The sequence below is a fragment of the Schistocerca gregaria genome, chromosome 7, assembly GCF_023897955.1.
Source record: "Schistocerca gregaria isolate iqSchGreg1 chromosome 7, iqSchGreg1.2, whole genome shotgun sequence".
Taxonomy (NCBI): Eukaryota; Metazoa; Arthropoda; class Insecta; order Orthoptera; family Acrididae; genus Schistocerca; species Schistocerca gregaria.
Window position 1 is genome coordinate 191,878,548 of NC_064926.1, and position 12,947 is coordinate 191,891,494.

The window sequence follows — 12,947 nt, forward strand, 5'->3', positions numbered from 1 at the left end:
GCCCCTCTCACCAGCATTCTGCCCTCGTAATTAACGTCACACACCTGACTGAACATCTAGTCACCATTTTCCTGTTTTCTAGCAGGAAGCATCATTAACTCAATATTCCCTCGTACATGCATATATTCCAACCTCATTATCAGCCGTTTGAAATGCAATGAGGGTTAACGGCTTCCTCCACACTTTACCAAGCATTGCAGTTTTCTTCTCTACATATTCATCCTGTTTCTATATGTTTTCTAATGCCATCTAGGTCTTCATGTTGTAACGTATCATTTCCGAAGCATGCCCGTCGACTAGAGCTGATTGCTGTTGTGAATTCCAGTGCCGTTTTTCAGGTTCCAGGAGCGGGACTGTTCTCCAGCCTGGACATAATGAGTTACTGTTCCCTTAATTCGGCTAAATCGGTTGTCTGGACAGTCTATGCGAGTGATTTCCACGCCATGGCGAATGCTTCCTAACACATTTTAGGAGATAAACTTCGGAAAAACTTAAAAAAAGTAACTTACAGCAAGTACACTACCGATCAGACGTATCCGGACACCTATTAGCGAACATTAGAATGGGATGTGTCCACCTATCGTATTTATGGCGACTTGAACCCTGCTGCAGACACTAATGTGTCTAAATTTCTATGGTGGAATGGTAGTCCATTCTTCCTCAAGAGTCGGAAACATAGAAGGTAGTTGTGTTGGTCGCAGGAGTCGAGTGCGAAGCTGATGTCCTATATCATTCCAGAAGAGTTCCATTGGGTTCAGGTCGGGACTCTGAATAAGTCAGTCCATTTCAGGAAGAATCCTAAGGAAATGCAATCCGAAAACAAAGGAAGTAGGTTAAAGTAGACTTGTTCGCCCACTGCTTGAATATTGCTCACCAGTGTGGGACCCCTACGAGATAGGGTTGATAGAAGAGATAGAGAAGATACAACGGAGAGCAGCGCGCTTCGTTACAGGCTCATTTAGGAATCGCGAAAGCGTTACGGAGGTGATAGATAAACTCCAGTGGAAGACTGTGCAGGAGAGACGCTCAGTAGCTCGGTACGTGCTTTTGTTGAAGTTTCGAGAACATACCTTCACTGAAGAGTCAAGTAGTATATTGCCCCCTCCTACGTATATCTCGCGAAGAGACCATGAAGATAACATCAGAGAGATGAGAGCCTACACAGAGGCATACCGACAATCGTTATTTCCACGAACAATACGACACTGGACTAAAAGGGAGGACCGATAGAGGTACTCAAAGTACCCTCCGCCACACACCGTCAGGTGGTTTGCGGAATATGGATGTAGATGTAGATTGTTCCAAATCGTTGACTCACAGACGATGCTTTGTGAGGGAGTTCATATCAATGCGGACACAATCATCGCCTACGAATTGTTCCTCTACGCAGTACACTATGCTTAAAAATGTGTTCATTTCCTTCCACATGTAGCGTTTTCTTAGACACAGTACGGGGACCACTCCCCCCAACGAAGAACACTCTGACACCGTAACATCCCCCCTCAATACTTCACTGTTGGCGCTATACGTGATGTTCTCCAGACATTAGCCAAACCCAAAGCCTTCCATCGGATTACCACAGGAAAGAGCGTGATTCTTCACTCCAAATTACTAGTCTCCAGTCATTCACTTTCCATAGGCTTCGCTCCTTATACAACCTCAGCCATCACTTAGCACTGATTACGGAAGTGTGTGGCTTAGGAGGAGCTATTGGACCATTCTACCCCTGAAGGTCACGAGTGTGTTTTTACAACCATCCTCCACAATGCTCGACGGCGCTGTCCACCAATACGTGAGGTCTGCTCAAATGGTTCAAATGGCTCTAAGCACTATGGGACTTAACATCTCAGGCCATTACTCGCCTAGAACTTAGAACTACTTAAACCTAACTAACCTAAGGACATCACACACATCCATGCCAGAGGAGGATTCGAAACTGAGACCGTAGCGGTCGCGCCGTTCCAGACTGAAACGCCTAGAACCGCTCGGCCACAGCGGCTGGCGTGAGGTCTGCCTGTGGTTGTTTCCTCAAGTTCACAAATACGCTGATGGTTCAAATGGCTCTGAGCACTGTGGGACTTAACTTCTAATGTCATCAGTCCCCTAGAACTTAGGACTACTTAAACCTAACTAACCTAAGGACATCACACACATCCATGCCCGAGGCAGGAGTCTAACCTGCGACCGTAGCGCTCGCGCGGTTCCAGGCTGTAGCGCCTAGAGCCGCTCGGCCACTACAGCCGGCAAGTCGTCTACTTCAACTCAAAAGGAAGAGAAAAAAGGTTTGTTGAGGAGTGAAGCTATGTGTCCCACTTTATGGCGTACCTAAAGTTCATAAGATTAACAATCCTCTGAGTCCCATTGCTAGTGCTATTAATTCCCAACGTACCAAATAGCAAGACATCAGGCATCTTGTTTACAACCACATATTGGCCGAACTGATTCTTATGTAAAAGACTCATGTCATTTCATTGAGAAACCGAAGGGACTAACTTTGGTTCCTGACGATATTCTTGTCAGTTTTGACATAGTGTCTCTATTTACGATGATTCCGCTTAACGAAGTTATGGTTTACATATCGGATGTTTTCCCAGCAGATTTAACTGCTCTTTTCAGACACTGTCTCACGTCCAGTCAGTTCCAGTGGGAGGATGAGTTTAATGAGCAGGTTGATGGTGTTGCCATCGGTAACCCATTGAGTCCTACGATTGCCAGTTTTTACATGGAAAAATTCGAAGAATTAGCTCTGGAAAAAGCGAATAAGAAACCATGTCGATTGTGTAGATAGTGTATGATACATTTGTGGTTTGGTCACATGGGAAAAAAGCATTAGAGGAATTCTTTTGTTATTTAAATAGTATAAATCCTAAAATGCAATTTACCATAGAAATGGAGAAAGGCAACGCGATATCCTTCTTGGATATCTCCCTTATGAGGCACACTGATGGCAGCTTGAAACATAAAGTCTTTCGGAAGGTTACACATACCGACAGATAGTTGCATACGGATTCCAATCATCATCCACAACAGAAAAGAGGTGTAATTAAAAGTCTAGTGGACAGAGCTAAAAGGATTTGTGCTCCGGAATACCTGGACGCCGAGTTACAACATCTAAAGCAGGCTTTTGAAAAGAATGTGTAATCTAGTAAGGAAATGAATAGAGTTTTGCGACCGAGTAACAGAAGGCCTAAGGACAACGATAGGACACAGCGATGGGAGAAGAAGGTTTCTCTACCCTTCATCAAAAAAGTAACTGATCAAATCGGCAAGATTTTAAGGAAACAAAACGTTCGACCGATTTTCAGACCATCTAAGAAAATAGGCCAATCACTTCGTTCCGTTAAGGACAAACGACCCCCTCTGTCGGAAAGTGGTGTATACGAGATTCCGTGTACATGTGGTAGGGTCTACATTGGAACTACAAGGAGAAGTGTGAATACACGGTGGAAGGAACATAAAAGTCTTTGCCGACTAGGGAAAATAGGCAAGTCAGTCGTGGTGGAACATGCTCTGCAGTCGGGTGATCACGTAGTGAAATTTTCGGAAACTGAAGTTTTATGTACGATGACGAACTATTATCCACTGCTATATAGAGGAGCCATCGAAATATATAAACAGGGGGATAATTTTAATAGAAAAGAAGAAGCTATGAAACTCAGCGATGTATGGAGAGTGGCGCTACAGAATCGATGAGAAGTTTTTATCTTTGACTTACTATGGTCGATAGTGATATTTTATCCTTGACAAGGTTTATCTCTGCTATCACGTGAAATCTTGGCCACTCCCACTTTCCACTGTATTTAGTCCATTCTTCGATGTCCGACTCGTCAGTCGGCAAGACTCAGCACAACCAGGAGCAAATCCGAAGATGTCCAACGCAGCTTTGGACGAAACGTCAGGGATGGAAGAGTTCCATGGGCCACGGCCGTACAACCCGGAAGAATTCTCGGCTATCTATATAATATTGCGGCCATCATTTTGAAACAGAGTTTGGTTTTGCCCCCAGAAACACTATCTGATTCTATTCCAGTCCTCAGTGACATCGTTCCATACACTTTTGTCGTCTATCATGTTTCTGCTCATTCGTCAAAGGCAGAGAAGTGGAAGCCGTGCACATAAAACCCACGCCGTAATTAACGGCGACGGACTCTTATCTGTGATAGTGTGCGATGTGTAAGCCAGAGCCGAGGAGGATGTGGTGTCGTTCTCAGGCCGTCGGGGGAGGGGGGGGGGGGGGGGGGGCGGGGGGCGAGCAGTAATTCCCCAGATTGATGCATCACATTCTTTCACGCCACTAATGTGCCCTCTTTCAAACTCACTGATTTAACGGTACTGTTCGAGCATGCATCTGCGAGGCATCCTGCACGTCTGCTCAAGTCACACTGATCCACTACCTTCGCTTTATAGTGACAATGAGAGCCGCAGGCATATTTTACCTGTAGGTGGTGTTGCGCTGCGTAATTGAAGTTGACCTCCGACATGATTCAAATGCTAATCGTTTCTGCAGAACATTCTAATGTACATGTCCTGTGAATATGAACGTCATCTCTCCAGTCGTTCAAGGTGTTCTATTTTTCTGAACGTGAGTGTATTTGCAGAAAAGATTTTATGTCTTCTTGCAACAGATCTGAAATACTGACAAGATTTGCTTCCTGTAATATTTAAGAAATATTTCCTCGTCTGCATGTTCCCAGGGTAGACAGGAACATATGGTATGACGCATTTCATTCAAGTACGTGCAGCACCAGACTTTAAATCTGACCACGATTTCCGCTGGCCGGTTTTTATGCTGTCAAGCGTACAAGTAGTCCAGTAAGTAGTACTTTTAAACTATATGTAGTGTACAATAAAGACAAGTCTCGATTGAAAATTGCTTCATTTGTAATTATCTTTTAATGTGGTAGAAGGTAGGCGTAATTCTATCCAGAGGGTCTCTACAGAGAGTATGGCATTGTGATGAGCTATTACGTACCATTGCGTGACAGGTCGATTATTGCAAATTAACTTTGGAAAGGAAAGTTTTTTCTCTTTCTCAATGAATGAGAGTAATATTATGCGAGAACTTTATGTATTCGGCCGTTTAGTGTATTGTCGTCTTATCGCTACGTTCGTGTTGAAGCACATTTGACCCTTCGTGATCTCTGTTAGGTGGGAAAATCGAATATATATATATATATATATATATATATATATATATATATATATATATGTGTGTGTGTGTGTGTGTGTGTGTGTGTGTGTGTGTGTGTGTATGTGTGTGCTGTCGTAAATCCAAAGCAACACATAGATGTATGGAAATCTATAAGCACGATGAAAATAACAGTAAGTAAAAATCAGTATATTGTTGGTAAATACAAGGATTAATTAAAAAATGATAATATTAATAATTTTAATTCCATTGGGAATTTGATCAAAATGCAGTGTAGGAATTGAATGGTCATAATCCTTTTAAATGCTGATTCCCGCAGTAACACAACAGTTTTGTCAATTTGGCTTCTGGTGCTGGCGCAGCGCCTAGGAAGAAGAGATCGAATTTATCAAAACCCATTGATAATACTCAGTTCGCGTTGATATCCTTTGTGGAGCTATAGTGTTCCAATTAGTGTCGGGCAATATTTACTTCGCTTTGGCTAAGTGTCACCAGCGGAACTTACAGAAACATTGTTATTTCAATTATTTATACTTGTGTTATGGAATCCATAGTAGTTACATAATGCTCGCGAAGTACGTAATTGTACAGTAGCAATACTCTCTTATAAGTGAGTCTGACGTACACAATGTGTTGAAGATATTGCTTTTATCAAGCGTTTACCTCTTTGTCATTAACATCTCTAGTTCATCACTTTTATAGTTATTATTGTTTTAGGGACCTAGAGAACAACCGCATCACCGACATCCACCCAGAAGCTTTCCTGCCCTTCACGCAGCTGGAAGATCTGTAAGTACGGCGTGTAGATATTTAATCCTTTAGTATTCATACACTTCAAGGGTCTTTAGTAATATTGCGTTGGCCACATTAAATTCATCTGTCTACTTTCTTGCAGCCATTATTACATCCACAGTGAAGTCATTTTGTTAGAATAACTAATAAACACTGATGCTCTGCATTTTATCTTGATTGTTATTATAAATTTACGTATATCAGAGCAAAGACGTAATTCATCGATATACCACAGAGATGGTATTGACATCAATGACATTTTATTTCCTTACATTGAAATATAAGTACGTTGTGTAATAATGTGAGTTAAGAGTCAACTGACGCAGAAAGATTTAGTATCAACAAAAATTCATTTAGTGTAGGTAAAGGTTCATAAATGTGTATCCCGTTATTTACAGAAATTCAGAAATGAGTTATTAAATCCCAATATAGCCATACTTCATTTTAACATGATACACTAAAAAAAAACACCGAGAGGGTGAATAATGCGATACTGAACACAAGTGATTAAAATTGTATGAAACATCTACCGCGTCATTCAGTCGGAAGAAATTATATTTCACGTTGACATGGAGAGTTAACTATGAGTAGGCTTTATGCAAAACGGGAGCTGCGTTTGTTGAACGCTGACGAAAAGTACATCAACTTGTTTGCTACTGTGGGTTGGACGAGGATTCACTGCGTCAAGAAATTGAATATCAATCAAAGGAACGAGATGAATGTCTCTGAGAACTATGGGACTTAACATCTGAGGTCATCAGTCCCCTAGAACTTAGAACTACTTAAACCTAACTAACCTACGGACATCACACACATCCATGCCCGAGGCAGGATTCGAACCTGCGACCGTAGCAGTCGCGCGGAACGAGATGAATCTCGTTTGTTTGTGTGTGAAGTCGATTTCATCTGTGGGTAGTGTTTCCTAGGATGTAACAATTCCTCTTGTTGAACAAGTCGCCAGACATAATAGAGTATTTGGTTGATCCTACCAATCAACTGTATTGCAAAGGACGTGAGAGAGGGATGAGCTTCCATAGGACAATGACCTGCCCGCAAAAGTATTTTGGCATTGGGAAAACTGAGGTATAGAAGTGAGAGTTGCTAGAATATTCACGCTTTCCATCCTATTTGGCATCCTCCGATTTCCACCTGTTTCCATCTACTATGAAATTTGTGCCTGGGAAGAACGGATATTAGGGCTGTACACCCCCTCGACGAAGAGGTCGTTAGATACGGAGCACATAATCCATACATATCATGGTTGATTTGGAGGATGGAACCAAACATCGAGGTCATCGGTCCCATCGGATTAGGGAAGTGTGGGGAAGGAAGTCGGCCGTGCCTTTTAAAAAGAGCCATCCCGACCATTTGCCTGAAGCGATTTAGGAAAATCATGGGAAACTCAAAGCAGGGTGGCCGTACGCGGGTGTGAACCGTAGTCCTCTCGGATTCGAGTCAAGTGCGCCACCACTTCGTCACCTCGGTCGGTATATACAGTACATATCATGAAAATGAATGTATACATATATGTATGTACATATGTGCCGCATCTCCTCCTAAATCACTGGACCGATTTCAACCAAATCTGTTGCACATACCACTTACTGCCTAGAGCGTATCTCTGTGGAAGACAGAACTAAACTACCTAGGTATGAAACTGGGGGGAGAGGTGGGGGCTGGTGTTGAAAAAGTATTGTAGCTCATGACGCGTGAATTCGCAGATTTTATTCTTCCAGTATTTAAAAATAAGAGCAACAAATTTTACATATAATTTCAAACCGTGACGAAACTTCTTCACACTGACAACGCACAGAAAATGATCAAAGGGAAGAAGCTTACAGCTCACTTCATTTTCGCAGCTCATATAGTAAATCTGCGGCATGACCCATGGCGTTTTAAATTGTTACTTCTTTGCTACTGACAGCATTCGCAATACATTTTGGAGACAATATTCACATATACCATTGAACGCAACTGCAAAATTAATTCATTGTGTGGCACTTAGTTCAGGAGATATGATGTCATAAACACTGAGATGCGTGCAGAACTGCCGCCTCGTGCATGATGTTTTAATATATTACTCATTTACTACTAACTATATTCGATACACATTTCGCAGACGGTATAAAAATATATTTGTAAATGTGCCTGCAAAATTATATTACTGCACAGCACATAGTTCAGGAGATTCGTTAAAAATTGCCGCATCATGCAGGACTTTCAAATTTATTACTTTTTTTCCTATTAATTCTATTCACAACGAAATTCGCAGATAATATCAGCATATGTCGACCATATACCTTCAAAAATAATATTGTATGACATATTTCAGGACAGATGTCATAAACACTGAACAGCATGAAGAACTGCTGCGTCATGGATGACTGTTTTATTGATTACCTCTTTGCTACTAACTCTAGTCGTAACACATTTCGCAAATATTATAAAAATGTACCACTGAATGTACGTGCAAAATTATATCACAATACGACACAATGTTCAGGATATGCAGCGTCACAGACATTGAGCTGCTTGAAATCGAAATTGCAGGAACGGATTCTATAAAGGGACTGATGAAATATGTGTATAAATATGAGTGAAGAAGGTTAAACATATGTGAAATATATGTGACATGTGCGTGCTCTGGCAAAGCCACGTCTGAAACGCTCCTCCAAAACCCCTGGATTGATGTTATTGATGTTTACCAAACGTGGTACGCATGTAACTATCAGGAAAGAAATATTGTGTGTGTGTGTGGGGGGGGGAGTGTTAAAAGCCAGCATCTCCTACTGTGTGATAACGTAGAGAGACAAGGCGAGAGGAAGAGATAAACAGACAGAGAGAGGGAAGGAGGAGATGGACACAGTGAATGGGGAAATTTGGAAATTTGTGATAAGGTCTTATGGGACCAAACTGCTGAGGTCATCAGTCTCTAAGCATACACATTACTTAATCTAACTTAAACTAAATTACGCTAAGGGTAACACACATACACACACACACAAACACACACATGCTCGAGGGATGAATCTAACCTCCGGCGGGAGGGAGCGGCGTGGACCGTGACAAGACGCCTCGGACCGCGTGGCTACCCCGCGCAGTGAAAGAGGAAATGGACAGAAAAGGAAGAAGAGCAGATGGGCAGAGAGAGAATGGAGGAGGGGATGGACAGAGAGAGGCGAAGGAGAAGATAGGCAGAGAGGGGGAACAGAAAAATCAATAGCGAAGATACTCGAGGAGATGGACAAAGAGAGGGGAAAGGAGACGCTGTGCTAATAGAATCAGAATAAATACATATCCGGGCAACGGCGCGTACTCAGCTAGTACACCATAAAGGACGAATTAGCAAACCCAGAACATGCTAAAACACGTGGACTCTAGAAATTTTGAGAGTAAAACTCTGCGCGAAGCACTTTACTTTTTAGTAGCTCTTTCAGTGGCGTTTGAGCAGTTAGGTGTCCGTCTCGCGGTGACTAGACGAATCTCTCATGAACTGCACAGCTCTTTCTTGTAAATTCTCCGTCTTTTCAGTTAATCCACCTTGGTAGGAGTCTCGGGCAGTCGTCCACTCCTTAAAAAACTGTGGAACTGGTTTTATAAGTCACCTCTTTAATGTTTAAGATTCTTCCAATTAATGTATCTGGCTTCAACCTTCCCCACAAATAGATTTACGCGCTGGCTACACCTTACATGCTCCAGACAACTGTGTCTCACTGCAGTGACAGACATCCTAGTCAGACAGTGTTTGATATTTACGTATACATACGGACATTAATTTGCAATTATTTATCTTCGAAGGATTTGCCTATCTTGGCATCAAGTAATCGCCATCTGCAAGTCAGTATGCGTGATAATTTCTTGACGATGTCATTTCAGTGTTGTCTGTGACAGCCACATAAAGCTGCTGGCATTATCTTTTCACTTTAAAAATTCTAATTTTGCATGCTGATCGTCAACCGAGGAAGGAAGCGCAGTAGTTAAGGAATTTGTTTGTATAAATTATGATCGAAACCTGCTCCGGCCATCCAGAATTAGGTTGTCCCTTGAGTTCCGTAAGTCTCATACTTCAGATTTCTGGATGGTTCCTCCTGCCATCAAGTGCTATCCGTAATTGTGTCTTCTTCTCCTCATTATGGAGTAAACTTACAGTCTGTTCCGTCATCACTAAAACCATTTGTTCCTCGATTATCCAACATCTGTCACTCCTATTGTTTTATAATTGATTACTTGTTTGACCAAACTGTCTTCCTCCATTTGTTGATACACTGTTTGATCAATAGCATCCGGTCACATATTACTGGACATTAATATTGAGGGTTGGAGGAAGGCAATGGCAAACCACCTCCGCTAAGACCTTGCGGGTCTCCCGCATCGTCCCCTAAGCTCCTCGGTGTATGGGACCTCATCATCATCAACATCGGGGGTGCCCACCCTTCGCCTTTATGATGGCTTCAACTCTGCTGGGAAAACTTTCAGTGAGGTATATGAATGTCTATAAAGAAATGGTTGCCCATTCTTTCTCAGCAGCCGACACCAGAGAAGGCAGTGATGTTGAATGCTGTGATCTAATGCCAGGTTGACATTTCAACTCATCCCAAACGTGTTCCATTGGGTTCAGGTCGAGTAATCCTTTACATTTCCTTGAAAATTGCATTTTGGCCTACTGTATTTTTCTTTTGTCTTTCTTGGTTGATGCTGAAGATTCCATTCCATATGTTATAATAGGATTATCGATTAATTTGTAAAATTTTAACTTTGAGTTCATCCTTGTCTTCATATGTAATTTGAAACTTATTTCATTTAGTAGTGACATCGGTTTCAAATTCATAGTTAGTATTCCAACCTAACAGCTGAAGATATAACACCTATTTTATTGGATTTCATCTACTACTATTTTGGAGCAGACTGTAAACTTTCCTTTTAGAGCTATTAATTTAGTTTTTTTACTGAAATTTTTAGATGGCAGTTCCACATATTTGATTTAGACGTTGTATTGAAAACCAGAGGTCACTTTCTGCCTTGCGAATACTTATTTGGTCGCGGCAAAGAACAGGGTATCTATGTTTGTGTGTTCTGGTAGTAATCTCACATCTTGGTGTTCCTCTCTAATGACATGAGGGTACCATATACTGTAATGGTCCCTCTCCCTTTTGAATCTAGAGGTTAGGTGGCTGCTTCATTTAGAACGAGTTCTCCTCTCCGATGCAGTGGTTCTCCATTCTCATTAGCATCTCTATAAGGCGTTCACATTCTCTTGCATATGTTTTCTCTTCTTTTTTCCAATACTGTCATCATTTCTCAGAATGATGATGCCTGGACAGGCATTTAACATCATGTAGGTAGAATTTCCAGTGATCTATGACTTTCTGTGAATGTAACACTGATAAGAAGTTATTTTCGTAAATAACTGGACAACACTGGCATTAAAAAGTACTTAAAAAGATTTCTGCCTCCGTCATCTAAGCTATCTGGCAAAAAATACAAGCGATGTCTTCGATGGATTAGTAAGACTTTCTGCACATTAAAATTCTGTAACTGAGGAGTAGGAGGGCTGTACTGAAGGGCTGTTAAGCAAAGTTCTAAGGTAAGTGAATATATAGGTAAACGTGTAAGTGAATATATAGGTAGACGTGCTTGACTTATAGCATGGCTCTTGTGAATATGCGTAACAAATAAACACAATAAGAAAGATGACTCTTCGGTCGGGAAGAGCAAGATTCCATTTCCTTTTAAGGCCTTCCATATTTTGCAGGGTTTCCGAGAACGCTGTCGGATGTCCTTTTCCATCAGTTTTAATCAGGACTAGTATTACAAATCCAATCACTTATCCTCCAATGATACATTGCAGTGTATCTGCTGTTTATTCTGTCAGTTAGATTCCCTACAGACGCAAAAGACTAAGGTTCTGTTCAAGCGACTCTTGCACCAATACGTTTCTCCAGCTCTTATGAACCAAAAGTATATATAAATCCCTGAAATGTTCCATATCTGTATAGTCAGAAAAAGAAATAAACAAAGAAGCAATGCCTGAACGGAGTAATTTTGGTGATTAAAATAGCGCTTTAAAAACTAAGCTCGATTTGTCCAAAAAGCGAAACATTTGCAATCATTGTGTATTACCATTTTGCTAAAAGATTTTGTTAAAATGTTCTGGACTAGCCCCCATCCGAATATCTGGGAGGAGACTGCCAAATGGAAGGTGATTATGACAAAAAGACTGAGTAATGAACGAAAGGATAACGTTCTGTGAGTCGCGGGTGGCATTTAAGGTATTTCAACTTGATAGAGAAGATAGAAAATTTGAATAGGAAAATGCAAAGGCTCAATCTAGATATAGTGTGGGTGACAGCGAGTGAAATGAAATGGAAAGAAGACAATGGTTTCTGGTCAGATGAATATAGGGTGTTGTCAAAAGCAGCAGAAAATAGTTTAACGGGAGTTGGATTCGTTATGAAGAGGAAGGTAGGCCAGAGTGTGAGCTACACTAGTAGTAAGTGGGCAGATTGCGTGCACTTGCAGATAATTTAATGACTTTTTTTATTTTATTATAAACGACTAGGCGGAGCACACTATTTTTTATAAATGGATGCAAGCTAACAGAACCACAAAAATAAAAATTTTCAATCATATATCAAATTCTGCAGCCCCAAAACGCTACACATCAAACTTTAGATCGTGAAATTCGTTATCATTCTTTTCAAGCTTCTTCATTTCTTTACATTTTTAGTTTAATGTCACCATCTGTAAAAATTGAAAGTGCTCAACACCAAGCTATAGAATTAAATGAACAAACTAACCTACAGCTTCAATTGGAAGAGAAAGATAAAGAACATCTACAATTAAAAGATTATTCGGATGCCATAAAACAAGTCATCCAAAATAGTCATATAAAAACTATCTATATTAATGAATCAGGATTATATTGCTCAATATTAAAATCAAAATAGAAGAAGCAAAAGCACTTAGAGGTGTGAAAATCACTTTACTATACTTTCAACTACTTTTA

At 41.0% G+C, this 12,947-nt stretch overlaps 1 protein-coding gene across 1 annotated transcript in view; it reads left to right on the forward strand.

Annotated features, from left to right (window-relative positions):
• The window catches only part of LOC126282058 (lutropin-choriogonadotropic hormone receptor-like), an 800,001-nt gene that overhangs the window by 635,945 nt on the left and 151,109 nt on the right, over nt 1–12,947 (forward strand). Inside the window, exon 11 of the mRNA XM_049981496.1 lies at nt 5,867–5,938. Within this exon, the coding sequence (XP_049837453.1) occupies nt 5,867–5,938 (72 nt within the window). The remainder of the gene's footprint in view (nt 1–5,866; nt 5,939–12,947) is intronic.